Raw genomic sequence first — 23,367 nt, 5'->3', positions numbered from 1 at the left:
ATTTTTAAAACTGAAGTGTTTTATCTCAGAAATTCTGACAAAAATCCTTAATAGATTAGGGGAAACTGTAACTATAAAAGTTGAATAAATAGATGCAGTCTTTAATGGAAGGCACATGCGTTAAATTCCCCCAGTTCTGCTGAATAAATATTTCCCTTTACAAAGCATCTCATACTTTAAACTTTCCATGCAGTAATGCTTTTAAATTCGTTAATGAGGATCTTTGGAATTTCATGGTAACTAGAAACACAAATACTGGTCAAAGATGACAGATTTTACTTAGCAAATTCTTTGTGTATGGAAGATTGAAAGATTAAAAGGAATGGGGATATAATTAGATTGTAATAAACATTGTCTTAATTGTATTTTTTAAAAAAAACCTTTCATGTGGTATGGAAATTTTAACAATTTTAGGAGACATTTCAGTCTCCTGTATCTTTTGGATACTGTCTTTAGTATCCAAAAAGTCTGTGTTTCATTGCTAATTAACCCTTTTGATTAAGTATATGAATGACTGTTTGTAATTAAGGGTCTGAGCGATTTTGATTCACTTTTTCACTCAACATATAAGCAATCAGAATTGTTATGGAATATACAACAAAAGATTCCAATGAAAAATCATAAAGCTGATAACATCTCTGGGCCCCTCTGGATCTGAATTAGGGAAAGCTGCAACAGCAAGGTAATGCTTAGACATCTATGCAGACTTTTTCATTTCCCCTTCAGTGCAAGAACAACAGGGTCTGGGCACTGTTTGGGTTTCTGGTCCATGACCACCTCTGCGAGGAATTTTGCAGGAACAATTTAATACTGGCTCTGTAACTCAACAGTGGCTGTGTAACTCACCCACTATTCCCTTCAAGTGACTGTTGTCCATTCAGCCTTCACAAACAGGGTGACCTTGACTCTGATACTCTGTTCTCTAAATATGGAAGGCTTTCTCCATTCTAAATCAATATTTCTGACTTACTTTGCCAAAAAAAAAAAAAAAAAAAAATTTTCAAACATTCACAGGACACAATGAAGATATATATGGATTGGTTTCATGATAAAGAATCAATTAATAATGATCCAAGGGAGACAGTAACAAAAAAGCAGTTTTACCCCTAGTTTCCAAAGCCAACAAGAAGATGAATTTTATCTAAAAATCTGTGTCATTACACTCCCCCCACCCTGATTCAGCTATTAGCAATGCCACATGGGAGCAGTGTAAACCTCCATTTCAGAATCCTAACAAACTCCTATGCAGTGATTTTCTGTCTTAAACCTAAAACATCTTCTCAATTTTTTTTGAAACAAGAAAAGGCACATTGCTACTGCTTTTCCTGTACTGTTATCAAACTACCCTTAAAAAAAAAAAAGTAAGGATTAATCAAAATCTGCAAACATTTTAACAAATTCATATTGTGTTTTTCACTTACCAACAGTAAATAATGATTTATGGCTTCTTGCTTACAGTGATACATTTACGGTTCAAATCCAAGGGATTCTACAATTTAAAAATAAAATAAGGAAGGGGAAGTGGAAACACCCTTCTTTTTATAGAACTACTTAATTCTGAGCACACTATCTTCCACTGTGAGACTGAATGCTATAATGCTAATTCCTCTGTTCGTTTGAGAGATAAGTGATCTGTAACCCAGCATACATGCATTTTTTCTTGCTTTGTGGAATGGAAAGCAGACAGATCAGTTTATATTTAAACTGTGTTGACTGAGTTCTACTCTCTGGAATTCCCAGTGATTAAAACAAAAAGTCAGTTCTCTCATCTGTACTAATGTGTCTCTGTTTTTAGGAGAATCAGCACCTGGGGCATTTAGGGGTTTGTGTTTGTACATGGTAAACTTACAGAAATAGCTTCAGTGCTATTCTTGAGGAACTCCTTCCACAAGAAACTCAGCAATTCTGTTTGATTCCTAACAATTGGAAAATCACAGTATTTGAAGCAGCACCACTTTTAAAATCAATAAACCACCATGAACAAGGCAAAAAATGCTATTCCTAAACTGCTATTTTTTTTCCTTTGATAATTTGTGCTTTTGGATAATTGTCCTTTTAATATTGCTTCTAACCTAAAATCACAACCTAGCAACCTAGTAATATTTTTCACTACAAACTGATTTAGTTTTTAATTAAAAAGAATGGTTTTAATTACAATTACACCATTATATTCACTTCTTAGATTCCAAAGTTATTATCCCTACTAATTCTTTTCAGAATGGGGACTGCATCTTGATGAACTGTGGTTCTTTAGCTCAGTTGTTCAATGCTACAAAAAATTAATTGAAGGCAAATTAAAACATATGTGGTCTAGAAGAATTCTGAATCTTACTCATTTTTCAGACTCTTAAATAACTTTAGTCTTCCAACATCTACCTAAGAAAATATTCATCTGAAATTTTATAATTAAACAGAGAAGAAACTCATCTTTATATGGGTTCATGTAAAAATAAATTAAAATTTTAGAAGTGTTTATACTTTTCAAATATATGAACAATTAACTATTAGCTCATGTAGTTCAATCTACCCTAATCAAGCTGGAACATTTAAAAAAGAAATACCTCAATGTTTTCTAGCAGCTATTTTGATGGTATCTTATTTTACAGCACTTTGAAAGCAAGCCACAGTCTATTGATGCTGAATTTGATCAACTTGCTTTGCACTGGACTATTAAAAACTGCAAATAGAAACTAAAAATACAGTGGAATTAGGAAAAAAAGCAATGAATTTAGATGGTTGGTTGTCAAAATTATGGCTCCTAGGTCCAGAATGCATGGACACCCATGCATGGACACCCATGGCCTTTGAAAAGGCATTGTGGAACAGAGGAAGTGCAAGTGAGGTGGACAGGACTTTGGGGGCTGTTTCGAGAACCGTGCTTGAGAGAACCCAGAGACTGTCTGACACTTGAACATCTGGGACTCACAGCGGCACAGCTCCCAAAAACCAGTGAGCCACCACAAGAAAATCCATCCCGGATGTCAGACACCACTCATGGGCCACACAAATGGCTGATCACAGTAAGGCAGGGGTAAAAATATCTTTTAAGTGTAGTAGAGCAAGAGGGAGAAAAGCTTCACATGGATAAGCAGACAGCCACATCTCCTCTGCCTAAATTTTCATTAAGGATAATGTTATGATCCATGTCACACCGAAGCCTTTGTGAAAGCAAACCTGCTACTCTTCCATGAAAACTGCTTAACTGTTTAAGAGAGGTCCTCTTTTTGAGTGAAATATTTAAGTGTGCAGTGTGCAGTGCTCATGGTCAGCTCCCAGAGTTGAAAATCCTCAGGGAACAGCTGGGCCATGAACCCTTTCTGCTCTAATCCAGTTAGTGAACGAAGAGGGGATGACGACAAACACAGCAAGCTTAATATATCATGTCCTGCTTTTCCTTTGGCTTTCAGCAGCATGACTGTGAACTGCTGATTAATGAGACACCAGCACTGCTTTGTCTCCATCTATCCCAGCATGGATGTGTTTTGAAGACAACTGGCAGCCTGAGATGGACAGTTATATGCCAATCAACACTACATCACTGAAAACACGACAGCAGAATGTGCTGGAAATTGTAGAAATCTACACAGTTGGTCACAATTTCTTGGCAGCTATAAATCAGGTAATAGCAACTCAGGATTATTCCAATTATTTTCACTTTCAACATGAAGAGATGAACATGGACTGAAAACATCAGACCCAAATGCCTTTAAGAATACTCAAGTTTGTATTTAGCTCTTACATTTCAGTAACTCAAATTATGTTTGCAATTTCTTTGGGCAAATGAGATATATTATATTATATTATATTATATTATATTATATTATAATTTACGATGATTTCTGCTGGACAGCAAACTTTGCTTCTTTTTATATGTACAGAAAAACGATATGTAAAATGAAACAGGCTGAGGCGACACACAGGAATAATCTCCAGAAGCATCGTTATCCTATTGAGCATTTCATAAGCAGGTCAGAACAAGGATGGAAAGAAAGAAAGAACGAACAAGAGAAAAGAGCTGGATAACATAAATTTCGTAAAAACTTTCTTCAATAAGAATGGCTCATGATACCTCATAACTTGTGCCCTGAACAAGGCCCCATATTCATTCCTTAAGATCTTTTAAAAAGCTGTCTAAGTAAGGACTTTTAGTGAAAGAAGGATGTATCAATATTCAGCATCAGTGTGTATTCATCCTCAGTGAGCAGTTACTGCACAGGAGAGAACTGACAGCTTAAGAGAAGGCTTTCAATAGTTTCATTTTTCCCTGAAGCCCTAAATAGATCACACAGCAAAATCCTGAACTGACACCTCAGAGGTACTACAGAGACCATTTTTTCCTTTTTATTTCTGACATTAATATTTTTAATACAACATTAAACTAAGAAAATATCGAGTAGAGAATTTCAAATGCGTTAAATATCTTAGGAAAACAAGTTTCTAACTTCTAATGCATCCTACTGTTAATTTGATACTAAATTGGCAAGAAGCTGAAAAAAAAAAAGTTTGCAAAGCTTTGCACCTGAAATATTATTCCACAGTTTGCAGCAGTCAGGCAAAACACGTTTGGCTTTATTTGCATCTTCAAGCATGAAAGATTATGTGAAACTGATACTGAAGATGCAAGAATGATACCTTGAGAATGTATAAGAAGAATGGAAGTGATCAAGAAAAGGTATCTTTAACAGGAACACGAACAGCAGGTCTCAAAAGGATGGGCAGGTATTGTTCTCCTTTGTATTCCTTTCTTAGTAAGTATAAATATTACACATATGTATATACATATCTATTTCTCAAGATCCAGTACTGCCTTTCTATCTCTATACAACCCATGTCACTGACCTCTTACAAGCATTCCCATGTCTTTGTTTTGTTTCCAGAAACACTGTGTAATTCAGTCACTTGCTGAAGCTCTGCTTGACACCACAGGGTACAAAATAATACAGAAAATATTATCTGCAGGAGAAGAGAAGATTGTCTGACTCTGGGAATACTGCTATGAACAGCATAATCGGCTCTGCCCTTTCAAAAGTCAGATCAGCTCGCTGATTGATTGCCCTCCCTCTCTTTTTGTGGTCTTTTAAGAGTTCAAGAATTGGCCAGAAAATCAATATAACTCATGAAGAAGCCCCTCCAAAAGGAGAAAAAGAAATGTGGTTTTAGTTTGGGAAACTATTCACCAGTATCTTCTGGGTGCACCTTTGAAGTACCAGACAAAATGCAGGAAGTTATGCTGAAAACATACTCATTAAATTTTTTGGGCTAGAAAGGAAAGAAATAAGGTCATGTTCCACAAATATCCTGTAAAAAGAGAAAGAAAAAAGCCACTCAAGTGTTCTGATACCAAGCTGTGACATGTTTCAATCATTTACAGGAAGCCCTCAGCAAAGAATGCAAACAGGAAAGTTCTTCCTCATGAATAAGCTTGCCTTTCAGCCAAAAAAGATCCCCAGCTGCCCCTGAAAATTCTGCAAACGAAAAGGAATTCTGTTTCTAAACTCCTTGAAAGTCAAACCACTCTCACTATACATAAATCTCTACACAGAATATTTTCTTCCAAGTATTCATAATCAGCTACCTTGCTTGGCTGTGATAAAATTAAGTGGTTGCATATTGCAGTTCTGGATTCCTTAGTGCCACAGAAAGAGTTTAGAAAGTTTACTCATCCCTGATCCACAAAAGTAGCCAGTATTATTTCAGTGTTGGGCACAGGAATTTGCCAAGTTACAAACCAGAACCAGAAATCCCAAGCAAGAGCCATCTACATAGTATGGAACCTGGGGACTCTACAGCCAGGAGATTTTATTCAGAAGTTTTCGAAGTGAAATAGAAGATGACAAAGATGAGACAACCAACAAAGCACCTCAGTAGCAAATGTAGCTGGGATAAATAAGAAGCATCAGCTTTCCAGGAATAAATTTATTTACCAGATGTTTCTTTACCAAACTTGCACCTTTACTGAAGCACAGAGATGCTGGACTAGATGACCATTTATATAAGTGACAAGTACCTTTCCTTGGATTTGGTTATAAAATGTAACATGACATAACATATGTTACCAAAATTCCACCCTATAAGGAAAATTTCCATGTTTTGAGTAGAATGTTCTACTTTTTGTGTTTGATGCAAGTGAAAATGTGAGTGATGTGCAGTGAGTGACAGAAATCATTGAGAATCTCTCCAGTTGCCTCATGAGGTACCTGCTGCTCTTCTGCTTTGCTGAAGAGGCACAGGGGGAACAACCCCTTAACTCCAATGAAAGCTTGGCACCACATACCTAAAAGGCTGCATCACGAGAAATCTGCTTCCAGGTGTGAAAACAGTGGGATAACCGTGTGATACAGGTGATGAACTGGAATCTGCACGTTGAGGAACAGCAAACATCTCGAACATTTTTGGTCATGTCATCATATATATATATATTACCAACATATCTCTATAGCAGCAGTAATGAAAAGTGGTCATGACCCAAATAGACAATGCATTTTTCAAATGAAATGAAAAACTGTGTTCCTCCCTCCTCAGAACATGCAATCTAAATTCCTGTCATCATTGTTAGAGGGTTTTTTATGCCTTGATAGGTTATAAACTGTTACAGATTAATTTTAAGTTAGAAATGCATTGGAGAAGTCGAATATATCTAGCTCCTTCTAAATTGCTCTTTGTCAGATACGATGGCTTTCCACTGCCTCCTCCCACACACTTTCCATCTCTCCTGAAAATTGCCTCATCTTTGAATCATTACCGTTGTAATTACAACAAGAGAAATCAGTAGTAGAAGAAAAAATCTTTTGACACAAAGAGCATTATCATGGGACAAAAATATCTTGCTACATCCAAAGATAACACAATGCCGCATTATTCATGTTTCTATTGATTATTGAGTCCATGATAAGGTAAAGAACTCAATCTTTACACTTGTGGTATTCCATCGAGTTGATAGAAAATATAAACATGTCTAAAAGCTGGAAAGGTCATCCCAAAGCACTTGGGGGGAACAGTTTTTAGTAAACAATTTCTTATTAAAACCAGAGGTGGAATATGGTCCACCTAGTGTTCACCTTTAAAGGGACAGTATTTAAAGTATTTACCTACTGGGTGTAAGTTTGTTTGGATGTTTCAGAGTGGCTCAATATGCACATTGACAACCCATTGCTCTGCAAATACAGAACACATAGACTAGTCTCCTTGGCTGGATAAATTATCAATTCTACTTCCAACAGTGGCATTGGATTCTTAAAGGGAATGACAGTACAACTCTTAAGGGAGGCCATTATAAAATAAAGTCCTTAGAAGGAATGCTTCCTCTTAAGCTCATTTAAGAGACAACTGGAAGAGAGTTCATAGAGTGCAATGATTTCCTGGTGAGCCTGCTGCCCCAGGGCAGGATGAATTACCTCTGTTATTCCTGACAGATCTTTGTCTAAATGCTCGATAAAAACTTCATTGATGAGGAATTCACAACTTGCTTGGACAATCTCGTTTAGTTTTTCATTTACTGGTAACATGGTTTTTCCTAGAATCTAACACAAATATCTTGCACTGTAACTTAAACTTCTTAATCACCCTGGACACAGAGTCCTTACTTTTTCCTGTACATTTTTATGCATCTGTAAATATCAGGTTATTTTCTGCCATGTAGGTGACAGAATCCTAGCTTTTCTCAAATCTTTATTCAAGGCCCTGAAAACACAGAAGATACAGAGCTAATACGATTTCCAAACCCCTTCTTTACTAAGGAACTTGTCCTACAGTTTTGACAGTTTTACTACAGGGGCCAAGGACTCAGTGGGGGAAAGTGAGTGGCTGATCCCTGACTGGAGTTACATTTCCGAAAGCAGTACCAAGGCCAGGAACAGTGTGAGGTTTATGGCCGGACTCGATGATCTTAATGGTCTTTTCCAAGATAAATGAACCTAAGCAGAGCCTGCAGAGAGGGACACATCACCTGTTTGTGTTTTGGCAGGCAGGCAGGTGGAGATCCAGCTTCAATGTCTGTACCAGGGCTATAGCTCATTTGCACAGAAAAATAAAGAAAGGAACATGAAATGTAAGAACTGTCTGGATCAAAATCTGCAGCAGAGTATCCATATTACTAAATAGCCTTGAGAATAATCTTTGCCCACTTTCTGTCTAAAAAGGAGTGCTTAACCTACATCTGATGGAGGACATGAGCAGACAAGAGCAAGGCTTGGGAATATGACAGGCAGCCACAAAGAAAACCTCATGTATCATCACCTTCTGGTCGGAGATCACCTTAAAAGATCCATTTGCGGACATTTAAATTTTACTTGTAAATATTTAGGATTCATTCCTGGTTTCACTGGTCTCCCAGTGAGATTTTTACCAATAACTTAATAGGAGTCCATGCTGCAGGGATATGAACTACAGATGGAATTACACTTTAAAAATGGTATTTCTGACTGTTTCATAAGATCTCCATATATATCACACTGTCCTTGGAATATTATCTTGACAGTTTATATGCAAAACACCCTCTGCAAGCATTTAAAAACAACAGTTTTAAACATCCAGATATTTTCAGTGAAAGTAACAGATCTGTTTTATAACAGCATGCTTTAACAACACTCAGATGATTCAAGAAAAGCTAAGTTCTCCATCTTAAATTTCTGTCATGAAATAGGTTCAAGATTAACAACTTCTATACCTTTCTTTCACTTTGTTATTAGTTTTCCAATATTTTTTCCCTCGTCTAGATTACCCTCTATTATTTAGTTATAACTTCCTCCATAATTGCAATCAATGAATAGTAATCACTTAATAAACATATCCTGACAGGTCTATTTTTGCACTGGAAAAAGATTAATTTTCTTTATCACCACTCCAGTAAGCAATTTCTTTTCTTACCTGAAGTAGCAAAGTGAACTGAAGTTCTGGTCTGCTAGGAAAAGCATCTGAGCAAGACCAGACACCCAGTCCTTTCACTTTTATATTATTTGGATATAGATTTATCAAAATCTGTGTAACTTGGAACATGCATGTATTTTTATTTGCATTGATTCTTACACATAATTCTATTGCACACAGCAAAAGCTGCTTTGCACTGTGCTAACACTGAGCTCACACTGTGGTTCTGCGAGGATTTTCTGAGTGCTTTCCTTAAACCAGGTAATTCAGAGAGAAAAAAAGCAGTTCTACTAAAACTTTTGAGCTTAGATACTCAACAATGAAATGATAAGGAGTGCACATTCTGTCAAACATCTATTAAAGCCTAATTTGATATTAAATAGAATAAAATATCCCGAATGAACTTGGATACCTGCAGGTTACTATGATGATTTCTTTTCCACTGCCCTGTAAATATAACACATGAAACTGGTAAAGAAGCACAAAGAAAATGGTTTTTATATAGAAATCTCCTTCTCTTCCTCACAGATATTTATTCCAAGTGGACTTGCCCTAAAGTCACTTGAATCAAAGCCAAGTTCTTCTGCTGACTTCATTTCAGACTAAGTGTAACAAAAACGGAAATTCAGAGTAAATAACCTCTCCTACAGGATTTGCATTTTCTGCCTTAGGACAAACTGACTGTGCAGTTTGTCAGGTACCTTCCAGAAAGGATTATTTGTGGCATTTTTTTAGGTGGACACTCCTCAGTAATTCTGACATTAAATGGCGTGTCAAACTTTCAGCTGAAAATGAAACCATAAAGGCAATACTCTAAATTACAGTGAGTTTCTGTAAAATTTAACTGCACTTTAGTTCTTCGCAGCAGTGTTTAAAACATCTTGAGCAACTCATCGTTGTACCAAACTATCAATTCACTATAAGCACAAAATTTCCAGTGGTAACTTCTAGCATTTTTTGTACCAATACTGACAAAAACCACTTTTACCATCCTTTTCCTCTGAACTCTGTGTTTGCCCCACGTAACACAAACCAGTGGGGTCATGCTGAGTTATTCCTCTGAACTCAATGACATTCCTGGCATCAGCCTTTATGCTTTTGTAAATGGCCTCAGGAAATGACCATGTTAAAATTCTTACTAATACAGGCCTGTCACAAGAATATCTGTCTGCATGCAACAGACAACTTCTGACTGCACAAATTTAAACCACGATAACTAGAAGGGCATATCTGAATTTTTTGCACTAGTTTCATCTTTGCCACAGGCAGGACCACACTAAGTTTCAAGGAAATCTTTCTAATATGTACCAAACAAAAAAAGCTTATGCATATTTTAATCACTTTAGAAGTATCACCCTTCCTCTGGAAAGAATTGATTATATACATCAATAGCAAGGAAGATATCTTGTTCAAAGCACTGAAAATTAGACTTAAAATCTCACTTCAGAGTTCAGTAGTTCAGCTTGTAATTTTCAGAATACTTTTGAGATCTTGGTAAAAGGCATCTTTTTGTCTGCACAGTAATGAAGACTTTACATACACTAATTACTTCTAAACATTGGCACATTACTAAGAGATTATAAAGCAAAACAAATTTTGTGCAAAGCATCAGCTTCTGAAATAAGCAATTATTACAGAATTTAATGAAAAAAATACATACTAGGCATTTTGTAAAGACCTGGGAAGAACTTAATATGAAAACAAAATGCCTGGATTAATCTAGCAGAGGTATGTTGGTATGATGGAAGATTGAAAGCAATTATGACAAAAACACTCTGCATCTGTGCTGGTCACAAAGTGTTCAGTCATAAAAGCTTTGATTTAAATCATATTAGCACAGTGTGGTGGAAGCATGCAGCACCACAACATCAAAGGATATGCCCCGAAAATATGTATCAATTTTTCTTTTTTTTTGACTCTCCAATGAGAGTACACTTTTAGTTTCCAGCTCATGTGTGTATCAGAAATGGTTTATATATCCAGAGAGAAATCAGAGGGGGATGAAAAAGAAAAACAGCTTGAGGGATGCAAGAATCTCACCATACTTTTAAGTAAAGAAATAACAATTCACTTGTAATAGGACTGTCCCATTAAGGTCCCTGATTGCCATGAAAATCTCAAGTGACCTACTCTTTTCTTTGTTAAATTCACCACCTTAAGATAAGGAAAACAACACGACTTTGGATTTGGACTCACCAGATTTCTTCTAAGGTATATTTCACAGCTCTCCAAAAATTCTCTGGAGAAAAGCAGACTTGCCTGTACCTCACAGGCTCAGTAGATGGGATACTCTTGTTCCAAATGAATTTGCTCAGATTTCTCAGAGGGGATGTGGTCACTGAGAATTTCCCTTTTTTGATTACAGCTCAGGCAAAATAATAGTTTTCTCCTTTGCTTTGAGTCACTTTTCAAAACAATCCAAATAGACTGTCTGACTGCTTGTAGAGACAAAATAAACTTAATTTAGGAACAATTAATTCCTCTTCAGAGTAAATTTTCAAGCACGGTAATGGAGAGGATAGAACATCATCGCTTTGTGTAAATATGATCCTTTTGAACTTCCCAGGCTGACAGAGCCCAGCTGAGATTGTGATGCTGATGCTGCAGTGAGCAGCAGGCTCTTAGGGAAGGGGCTCACAGCAGCCCACGGGCCCTCCCATGCTGGCACTGTCTCCATGCAAACACCACGGCCACTGTCACAGCACAGCATGGGACAGTGGCAGGGAGCTGTTCTTGTACCACCGGGAACACACATCCCCCCACCACCTGACCCCTGCTCTGGGTGGTGCTGGTGGGGGTGTGTTTCAGATGTGATGTACAACAGCAGGAGAGCACTGATGCATCAGACCAGGAAATTAAAAAAGAGGCCATTCACACAAAGGCATGCTTAGTTAAGTCTGAAAATCATTCAGGCTCAAATGATACTGAGATGGACCATTTGTTACATCTTTACTTACTAATGTGGAATTTGTTGGGGTTTTTTTCCTCTACGAACTGGTTTGTTACTGATTTGAAATGATTCCAAGAGCCTATCTGCATTTCTCCCAACACATTTTGAGTCAGGGTTACTACCTGAGAGCACGTGGGTCCTTAAGGGAACAGCCTATTACAGTCCACGACAGTAACTATGTCTCTACGATTTATGAAAAGAAAGCAATATGTGCCTGTTTCGGTGCCTGTCGTTTGCCTACCAATGGTGCAGTGCTCCCCATTCCAGCCCTCTCTGCATTCACACTTCCCATCTTTACAAGTCCCGTGCTCCGTGCAGCGGGGGTGGCACACACGCTGGTCACAGGCCGCTCCTGTCCAGCCCTCCTCGCAGCGACAGGCTCCGCCGATGCACACGCCGTGGGTGCCACAGTCCACGGAGCACACTTCTAGGAGAGAGAACAGGAGTTACAGCCAGCCCTGCGCCCGGAAGGGAAAGGGAACACAACAGCAATGCTTTTGCTCAAAACTACAGCCTCTCAAAAGCTGGCCTGCTCATATTCTGATGAAGACCGGCATTTAATTTTTATTTCAAAGCAAACTAAATTCTGTTTAAAAGTTGTTTAGAAAAAATCTGCTAATGTATGCTGGACAGACCTGTAGAGCTGCATCCTCCACGCAGATACAAACACATGTCAGAGGTGGTGTCCCCAACACCTGCCAACAGCAAAGGAAGGGAGCAGGTGGCTCTGCTTTACTCAAACCTGGACCTCGGGTGATTTTTACAGATATTGATTTGCTAAGAATAAGACTGAAACTCACCTAAAACTCATTTGGCAGAGAATGGCAGCAATTCAGGGTCATTTAGAATGATGGGTAGAAGTTACTTTCCAAGGAGAGATTTTAGATTCCTATTACTAACATGGTCAGTTATCCAGTGTCCCACTCCAAAAATTCTACTGCTCTCTGCTAGCTGAAATTGCAGATAAGCAGAAGGGTCTTTTGCCCCATGCATCACCAAAGAAAGTGGCAGTGAAACTCTCATTCATGAATTTTCTGACTGCTTATCCATGAAGCAGAAAACACATCTTGATATTCATGTCACTGGTGGGGTATTCTAGCTGATCAATCTTAGAAAATAACTGAATAACTGTGAAAAAGGTAAATATTATTTTGAGAGATTCGGTTTTGACCTACAGTACCATCTCAAGGTTCAGCTGACAACGTAAAAGCAAAATTCCTTGTATTTTTTTCCCATAAATGATGGACATTTTCATTTACAGTTGGGAAACAGAAGTACACTTACGTAACTTTTTCATGCTAAAAGAGAAACAGTGTTAGAACAAAACACAAACTCCTAATCTGCACCCACCTCACCCTCAGCTGACAGTCCCAAATTAAGAATGTCATGAAAATATATATAGAGATACATACACATCTCTTCCCAAGAAAATTAAACAAGACCAAATGTTTAACAAAGACAACTTTCTAAATTGTTACTGCAGTTCGCAACAATCTTGGAAAATCAGGAAAAACTCTTTTTCTTACCAACGGAGCAGTCGGGGCCCATCCAGTTGGGGTCACAGCTGCAAAGCCCCGTGTCAGCCAGGTAGGAGCCGTGCCCGCTGCACTGGTCAGGGCACTGGGCTCTGGGCAGCTCACAGTTCACTCCTCCCCAGCCCGGGCTGCAGAGACACTCCCCGTTCACACACACCCCGTGGTTGGAGCACGTCGGGTCTAAGCAATCCACTACGGGAGAGAACAAAAACAATGCAGAGAAGGGTCACTTCACACAAAGGGATGTTTGGAAAATGTGCTCTGAAAAGTCTGTACCACGGTGATAAATAAAGCAACTTGAGGTAGTTCTCCGAGTCATATTAATACCTGGTCTGAGAATTGGAAAGTGAAGTCATTTACATTTTACATTAAGTAAATCAAGCAGGGTTTGACTGTGCAATGACAGCTTACTGCAGGAATGCTGTGGTGGAGAAGCATGAAGACTTAAAAATAGCACTTAAATATATATAGTCAGAGTTTCACACATAAACCTGGAGACATATCTCCTGAAATACACTGAAGCTCCAATGACTCATGAACTGTATTTAAATTATAAAATAAGTTAATAATTTGCAGTTTAAAAGGATTTTTTTATTTGGAGTACCTCTATAAAAACTGCTATTATTACTATTGAAATACCAGAGCATTGTGAGAACAACATTAGGACAGCCACTTCAAGTACCTTGAAGTCAAAATGTCAGTGGCTTTCAGCTTTGTTTAGACTCCTGATCGTTCAGGCACTTCTGAAATGTTTGCTCCATGGTCCCTTAGTAGCTGAGATGTGAAACTGAGAGCCCTGGTTACTTCAACCCATATTCTAAACCAGCAGATTATTTCTCTTAAAGAAGTAAAACCAGATACAGATATGGATCTCAACCCAGAAACAACAAAGTGAAAATAGTTACGATGGAAAACGATGCAATGAAATTTCAGTTGCTATTTCAGTCCTATAAAGGAATGTTACAAGCTGTCTTTCAAATAAACTTTATCAGTAACATTATGAGTTTCCAAATTTTCATCTTATATCATGAATCTGTATAAGAATACTATGCTTTACTGCCAGTATCCACATGGAGGCTTTACCAAGTGCCTTTTGCTGTGGAATTGAAGGCCAAGGTCAAATTCATGTCTGAAATAACTTGAATTCATCTCATGACTGGTATATATTAGCTCACAACAGCAGGACCAAGAATGATTGGCATTCCCTCTTGCTGCTTCAGGAAGATCTGAGTTTATAATGAAAGTGATTTATCTCTCATCTTTTCCAAATTGATCCTTCTAAATTAAGGCAGAGACATTTTCACTCTACCTGATGTGAACAATACTTGATCTTTCAAATTTCAACTTTTCTATAAAAATAGAGCCTTGTCAAACTATGTTATTTAGTTGCAGAACATTTAAAGCAAGTATATAGATTAGATACAGGCAGAGGATTGAGACAGGGACATTTAGAGATGCAATAGCATGAGTTATCAAACTACGGTAGTATAGGAATAAATTACTGTAAAATTTCTTACAAGATTTTCATTTTAATGACGACATTGGCTATAGTTTCGGGTTTGTTTTTCCTTTTTTTCTTTGAGATTTAAAGCTGAGTTAGTCAGACATGAAAATATTATAAAGCAATTTCATATTTATAGGTAAACCAAGATTGGCTTGTGGTTCACCTCAAAGCTGATAAATTCATCAACTGTTTTAAATTATACAGAGTGCTTGTCCCATATTGTTACCCCTTCTTTGTGCTTAGCCAAATTATAACCTGTCTGAAGTTTAAAATGTGTCTTTCATACAATTTCTGTGTCCCAATGGACACAGAGCAGTGATAAAACAGTCTGATTGAATAAAGAACCAAAGTACACAAAAACTTAGGTTCATTTACTTTTAGGATGAAGGTTGCTTCCCCCCTACATTTGGTCTATTCTGGGCTTTTTTAGAATATATATTTTAACAGAAAATGTAGAAGGGTAACACGTGTATAACATTGTTATAGGACAGCTAACTCCAGGAGATAATGATAAGTCATAATGTACTCTCCTTGTCAGGAATGTATCATCTTCCTTCTCAAACAAAAGCACTAACGAAAGGAATGTGGAGCACATGAAAAACACCACATTCTGCTACGTAAATTAACTGTCTTCCACCTATCCTGAATTACAGTGCTCATGCAGCTTTGATTTATTTCTACAGAATGAGCCTATCAATGCCCCTAAGCCCCCAGCCTCCCTTGTTTTATAGGATAACACACTAAACACCTTTGTCCTTTGTTCTAGACCAATGTGCTTTACAGCTGTTTTGTTCTATCATCTGGGTAAGTAGTAGCTTTCAAAGTTTAAACTGAGGAGAGTTTTTATTCTGAGCTCCAATCTTGGTCTATTTTAATACATGCTCAGAGTTATCATCTGGGGCCAGATCCTCGGCTGTTGAAATTAGCATAATGTGATTACCTGCAATAGAACTGCTCTGACTTGTGTTGCAAAGGTTCTGGCCCTGAGGTCTAGCAAGGTTTACAATGGTATTTAATCAGGATTTGTAAATGGACCATCTTTGGTGTTTAAACAAGGGAGAATGCGCCTTAGCAAGTATGTTAGGCTTGGAACTCACAGCCCCCTGGCAGCTCAGATCATTAGAGCTCATTTAGTATTGGGCCCTCTGTAGATTTGACAAAAAGAGTACTGAAAGCAATTTATATCCTTAAGGACAAAAAAGGAGGTCAAGGAGTTTTCAGAACAATATGTACCATGAAGTCCCCAAAGAGCCATGAATTACACTTACAAAGTTAAATGTCATTGAAAAATGACTCGACCAGGAAAGTGACAAGAAAACCACCCTTAACTTAACCTAATTTGGCAATTTCACTTGCGTTCCCCCCAAAGCAGACTGAATGAAGCCTGACAAATGCCCCACTTCATCTTCTGTGCAAATTTGTTAATAGAAAAACAGTGTTTATGCTGCAAAAATTGTGCATCAAAAATATTGATTTTGGTGTCACTTTCATTTCAGGTAAATTGTTTGAACAATATGACCATGATGAATATCAGAAATAAAAAGCTATTGGGGAAAAAAAAATTGCTGACCCACTTATTCTAATTCAATATCCTAGTTGGCAAATGGCAAATGAATCAACCTTTGCCATTCTTTTTTGGCAGTTCAAATCAATAGAGGAGATTTCACATATTATATATAAATACAGAAATATTATTTCTATCATTCTACCATTAAAAGTGTAAAATTTCAATTCATGCAAAAACTTTAACTATGACTAGATGATTAATTAGAGAAACACCACTTCACAGTACACCCTTTCTCCCATAGCACTCAAATTAATGTAAGAAGTATGTACAAAAGAAATGGAATTTTAGAGTAGAAACATGGTGGTTGATTTTTATTTATTTGCAGAATTATTTATTGACTTATTTATTGCCCAATCACATATGCAAAAGGTTACTTTAACCTTTCTTGCCGTGTTATTGGCCCCTTCCAAGTTTGTAATCAATACCTCCTGCCTTTGTAACCCATTTATCTTTTAAAGAAAAAACGTATCCTTCCAAGCACAGTGTTGATTAAATAATGTATATCATTCATCTCACATAGCAATTCACCTCCCAAAAAGCTTTGTTGATTGACAGTTTTGTTGTGTTCCCAGTTTTGGCTGGAGTTAACACAACACCTTTGCAAAAAGGTCTGCACTGGCTTGTTCTACAAACTTCTCTGGAGCTGCTGATGTCTTTGCTTCACCATTCCAGTCACCTGAGGATAACACGGGTTGAGCACTATGGGAGCCTACTTCTCTTACAGAGTTTGGGCATCCAAGGTGTCTGGCCCAGATAGACCACAGCCATTCTAGAGAACTGAAAGCAGAGAGAGAATTCCATGCAAGTAGCTGGAAATTACAATCAGAATGAGGGAGGAATGGCTTGCAAGGTAAAGTTTCCAGAATTAAATGAAACAAAGACCATTTTAGGCCATCTACCATAATCTCTCTAATAACACAACATTTATACAACAACAGAATACATGATGAAATGTATAAAACTCAATGAGACCAAGCAAACAATTGCAGTTAGTACCAGAAAGAGAGGTTCTGCATTCCTGGGGAAGAGATTGGATGCTGTAGACCATGTTAAAGACAGTCTTTTCCATCTATGATTTTGATGAGTATGATAGTTAAAGCAAGGCATTTCAGATAATTTCTGAATATCTCCTAGTATCATACACTGAGGGTGAACTGAGAACTATCAATTCTAAGGAGAAAAAAAAGGACATTACATCATTTTCTGGATATAGTTTAAAATGTAATCCATTAAAAGCAATACAAAAACTCTTCAACTGAATTCTGGAGAAAAGCTCTAATAACCAGTGTTGAGAGGATTTAGTGGAAGGAGACTACAGGAATGAGCTGAACCAGTGAAGATCCTTGGTTTGTTTCTTTTTCCCTTTTACCACAAGCTCACTCAGACTAATGCAAGATCTTGTCCTAAAGGTGATGACTGTAGTCCTGAGAATAAAACCCTTAGTGGTTTGTTTATCTTCCCTTTGTTTTCTGGCGGGAGAGACAACTGTTTACTATAGGGTAAGATAAAAATTGATACACGTAGTATCAATAAAGCTCTGCAACCCATTCAGAATAATCCAGAGAGATTCCTAAATCCTAGCAGCATGACATCCCAGCCCTATCACTTCAGTACTCAAGCTGCTTCTCCATTTGGAGGATTAATAAACTCTGGAGCATAGTAATATATTTTAAAAAGAAAAGCACTCCAATTTATGTTATGCACTCTAACAGAAAACTCTGTGAATACAACCAGTATTGAGCTTAATCTATGATCACATTTTGCATAGATTATTTTAAAAAATTTCCTCATTCTACATACTCAAGAAATCGGACACTTTTCAACCTGAAAAGCTTTTCTGCATTTAAAGGACAGTTATTGTTCATGTGTGCCATCTACCTTTCCTTAATTCCATATGATTGCAGCCAACAGGAGTAATTTGCCCCACATTAAGTCTGTAACCAACATGGATATCTAAGTCATTCAAATATTTTTCATCAGCTTCTGTCTTAATAGTGATTGATATGTGCTTTGTGTGAAGTTGAAGCTATACAATTTTGTCTACTACTGCTCCTTTTTCCTCTGCATTTCACATCTAAATTGTTCGATAAACATAATCCGTAAGATTTTTCTTCGCTCTTCAACAAAGGAATTATTCAGGTTTACTTGTGGCAGACACTCTTAATACTGCAAAGCAATGTATACAGAAGGCCAGAAGTTCTGTCTGAACTCTGATAGATCAGTAAAATTGTGATGGACTATATTTTTACCCTCTTTTAAAATAATCTGCTACAGCAGTTTTATGCTTAGATTTTTATTCTGTTCTTTCCTTTTTTTCCTACCCATTAAATAACCCCCAAACCCAGAAAACAAACTCACAACACAGAAAAGAAATATCCTACCTTCCTCACAGTTTTCTCCTTTATAGCCCACAGAACAGACACAGTTCCCTTCGATGCAGGAACCATGACCTCCACATGAGGGGTCAATGCACTGGCTGATGGGTACGTCACATTCTGGACCTTTCCAGCCACTGTAGCACAAGCAGGTGCCCTTGGAGTACTGACCATTGCCACTGCACAGAACCGGGCAGGCAGCTGGAAAATGGAACGAAAGAAAAACAGCACACAGGGTCATGCATGTAGTTGTGTAAAAGGGCACCAAAAATCCACTACCAAACACTTATACTCAAATACATTCATGTACTGGGAAAAAAAATCTGAGATAATTCGTAGTGGTTGAGTTCTTCATTTCCCAAACAAATAATTTGATTGCTATTTAATAAAGCACATATGTGTTGGGCATTCTGAGAATACAGCTCCTATGCTTTATGGAATACTGATAATGCTTGGTGTAACTGATGCGAACAGATCTGAGTCTGACATTACTCTGCTTTGTTTCTCTAGGTAACATCCGATTTTCACAGATGGAACACAAAATGTTCAGTTCCCACAACAGCTTATTATATGGCATCTTTCTTCTACCATAACACTTCTTTAATGTAATGTCCCCAAACTTTTTTAGACCCTTTGGTTTTCAGTGTAAGAATCTTGAACACAAGAATGACACAAGCTTTCAGATACTACAAATGCACCTTGCCACCACTGTCCCTGCTGAACCCTGTTTCCCTAAATCCCAGTGACAGCTTTTACCCTGTGTGTATTGGCAAGAAAGCATCATTAACCCTTACCCCTCACCATTGTATTATTCAAGGGGGTAAGACACATTCTGAGCAAATATTCATTTATGCAAATTAAGTGAAGCATATGAATAATAAAAGTAGTCAGTAGGTCTTGGGTGCCAGGAATCAGATGTTGTACATATGCAGAGCAATGGAAAGAAACAAGTAGTTTATTAAAACCCAGGTGCATATAAATGTTTCACTAAGTCATATTCACTCCTGTGTGCTCACGTCTCCCTTGGGAACATGGCAATCTGTGAACTTTCATGCCTGTCAAAGACTGGATGTGTGGTCACCAGCCAGAGAAATGGAGAAAATAACATAGAAATAACAGAAAATGGGAGTAATGAAGTGAGTCTTAGAGAAAACCTTGGAATCCTTTTGTGCTCTTCTCTCTGATGCAGTTTGATAAAGACAGAAAAGTATTTCCCTGTCTTTTCCCTCTTCAAAGTAATTAGAAATGAACACCCAGTTTTACAGTGCCAAAAATATACTCAAAAGCTACTACTAATCATTAAAAGGTCCTAATGTCTTCTATTATCCCTTTAACCCGAATGATCAAGAAGAACCCAAGTAATTGATTTCCTACAAAGAAATGTGCAATGGTCCAGTTAACCAGCTTCTCCACTGTCCAGTCCTGCAATGCTTATTAATCTTAGCTGTCCCATTGATCTCCTGCAAAAACACACTTCAGGATAGATTTTCTTATGAATTTTCTTATTTGAGATGGGAAAAAATTGATCCGAAAAAATAAAAAATCAAATTTCCAACCTGAAATGTTAGCTAAAATTTAGAGTGCTGAGAATTACTTCAATTAAGACTACAGATTCATGGGCCACGTGTCATATAATATGTATAATATTTTTTGGCCTATTTTTCTTCTACAGTAGAACAGTATCAAAGTCGACATGCTGAAGTTTGGGGTTTGCTACTGCTCCTATGTCTTAGATCCATATTATCCATCCTTTGGTAACAAGAGGACTTCATTCTACTGCATTCCTGGTATTCTCTCTTACTGTAAGTTTTGTCCAGTTGCTTTCTTATGCACTGCAAAAATGAACCGAAATTTGAGTAAAATATAATTTCCATCAGCAACATTTTCATTTCAGATGTGATATATCTTCACAAGTGCTTTACTGAGTTCAGTGAAAAAGGTTACGCTAAATTTCTACTGGTTTTGCTTTCAGCAGCTGGTTTCAGAACTAAGCTCACTGAGCCAGCTGTATTGAAATAGCACACAGACAAACTGTCCCCACACCGCACTCGAGGACAGCCTATCTGACATCTTTTTGCACCTCACCATCAAACAGCTTTCCCTGAAGTACCACATGCTGAACTAACAGCAGTGTGAATGCTCTGTGACTGTTCTTTCTGCCTGCACATTCTACTGTGGAGCCTGGCTCAGTTCCCAGCACAGCCTTTCCCTGCCCGGGTGTGCAGCTACTGCTCCTGCAAGTCACCAGGTGAGCCAGAAAGAAAGGGATCAACCTGGCACCACTTCCACTTTTTAGCTATGAAGACCTGGGGGCACAATTCCTTTGTCCACAACTCTCCATTTCACTGCAGTTTAAAAGCTTATTTTGGGCTGACACTGATACATTTTCTCACATCAGCATAAGAAAGGTAATAATTTCTGTCCTGCTCTCTTTATTTGCCACAGTGTTGAGGATGTTGGGCAGGTGATCAGAAGGCAGCCTGCCCTGAAGACCTGGAGTGATCACGAGTGGCAAGTTTCTTGGTGTCATCTTGCACACCCTGAAACATTGACCAGACCCTGGCCCTTTATTTGGAACTCACTTTAACACAAAAATCTCTCTCTCTAGGACAAGGCAACCCTCAGCTCTGGTGTGTGGTGGTGAAGCCTGCAGTCTCTTTGGTCAAGTCCACCACAGAAGGAAGGAATAAAGGAATATTGCTCGATGCAAATTCTCTACACACTTCCATGCCCCGGCAGAGACTCAAAGTTGTCATTACTGATGGTTTCTCAGTGTGGATTCCCCAACTGCACCGGGACACACTTGATTCTGCCCACCCCACTCGTCACCATGTTGTGACAAAGCTGCATGGAATAACAGGTCCCAGGAAGGCTAGATGAATCCGTGGGCATTAGAGAGTTTCTTTGGACAAACCACATTTGTTCAAGTAGTTATAACGACAAAAACTTGAAGCTGACTTGCAAGCTGGATATGAGTGAGGAACAGCTCTTTTTGTTTTGTTGCTTTGCAGATCAACGTGTCACTCAACTCCTGAAAGGATTTCTGTTCTGCAAACCTCTCCTCTGGAGTGAAAACTCAAATAGAGACAATAACTCTATTTAAACAGCACTCTCCCTTGAAAGAGGGACTGAGCAGAAATAAACCCATTACTAAAATAAATAAAAAGAGAAAACCAAACCAACAAAAACCTCCAAGACACTTAACTGTGACCTCTCTAGACCCAGGTAGAGTGGTCTGGACCCATAATTCTGTGCCAGACACCTGCTGTAAGATCACTTCTTTGCTTGCTTTGCCCCTAAGTCTCATTAAGCAATGGGTAACTGCAGTCCAGCTAAAGGTGATGTGTATCTGCTATTTGGAACTTTTCTATGAGTAAGCCATTCTTAGCTCCTACTTTTGACCTGGATTTCAGGGTTCAGCTTCTGGGATACCAGAGCCTGGCATGGCAGAAGAAAGGTTACTGGATGGTGGTGGGTTTTGGGCTAAAGAGCTCCCACAGCAGTTTTTTAGTGCTCCCTGACTCTGCTATGGTGCTTCAGGAATTGAAGAAAAGCTGAAAGCCATGTCACAGCTTTTCATTCCTCTCTTCATGTTTCTATCAGGTCAGAGGTCTTCCTATGGTTCACAAATCTATTCAGTCCTTGTGAAGCATGTCTATAAGTTGAACAGCAATCTGCCTTCAGGGGTTTGCCAGGGCAGTCACGATGCCAGTGACACCAGAACTGACTTTGGACAAACAAGAGAATCTGTCACTTAACCTTAGGGATGAAGGGGATATAGTTAAGATTAAGACACTTGCAATTTAAAGCCACAGTTTAATCTACAACCCTCTGCTGGAGTTATTCTACAAGCTACATAATAGGAATATCACTTTGAGAATAAGAAAAATGTCAGAGATTCTGGGTCAGATTTTAGCATTTCCAAGAATGCCATCTCACTACGATTGCAGGAGAAACATGTAAGCAAGAATGCAGGAAGGTGCAGGTTATTATAAGAAGCTGGCTTGTCACTGCTGCAAGGAATAGTTCTTCATGACTGTTTATGCTATTATAGTCTGTTCTGCCTGAGGAAGAGAGAGAATCAAGATGCTTTTCTATAGAGGACAGGAGCAGGTAGCCTTAGAAAGAGTTCTGCCATGCCTATCTGCTAGATCATATAGCTGCAGAATGAGACCCAAACCAGTTCACCCTCATTTTACATCCTGGCATCTTCAGCTGATGTGCAAACTCCTCAAGTATCTTCTGGAGTTCTTATTATCTAGGACTGCTTGTGTTTCCTCATGTGAAGTGGACGGCCCCTGGTCCAGGACAGAACTGATTGCTCAAAGTCTATTGAAGCAATAAAGGCAGGCAGTTTATGTAATGGAACAACCAAGTTCCATCTCATTTCTGTGGAGAAATTGATTGCATATCTCACACCAGCACTGGAAAAAAGGGGACAGAGGTCTTCAGGAGCAGTTACAGCAACACTCAAGCAACTTAGGCCCAAGGGTATATAACATGAGTGAAGACTGGATAAGCACAACAGCTATTAACCCCAAACGTTTCTTTGGGTATGGGATTATGCCCTT

The 23,367-nt window shown here is 38.2% G+C and overlaps 1 protein-coding gene across 5 annotated transcripts in view; it reads right to left on the bottom strand.

Annotated features, from left to right (window-relative positions):
- TENM2 (teneurin transmembrane protein 2) overlaps positions 1-23,367 on the bottom strand; it is a 742,100-nt gene that overhangs the window by 66,880 nt on the left and 651,853 nt on the right. For 4 of the 5 annotated variants that reach the window (XM_032124699.1, XM_032124697.1, XM_032124700.1 and 1 more), the window contains 3 exons: positions 18,803-18,997; positions 13,342-13,542; positions 12,030-12,242 (listed from right to left, as the gene is read on the bottom strand). In XM_032124699.1, coding sequence (XP_031980590.1) covers positions 12,030-12,242; positions 13,342-13,542; positions 18,803-18,997 — 609 coding nt within the window. The remainder of the gene's footprint in view (positions 1-12,029; positions 12,243-13,341; positions 13,543-18,802; positions 18,998-23,367) is intronic. The other variant, XM_032124698.1, reaches the window with a different exon arrangement.

This window comes from Corvus moneduloides, chromosome 15, assembly GCF_009650955.1.
Source record: "Corvus moneduloides isolate bCorMon1 chromosome 15, bCorMon1.pri, whole genome shotgun sequence".
NCBI lineage: Eukaryota > Metazoa > Chordata > Aves > Passeriformes > Corvidae > Corvus > Corvus moneduloides.
The sequence above is the reverse complement of the archived record's forward strand: the minus strand, read 5'-3'. Positions and strand labels throughout refer to the sequence as shown.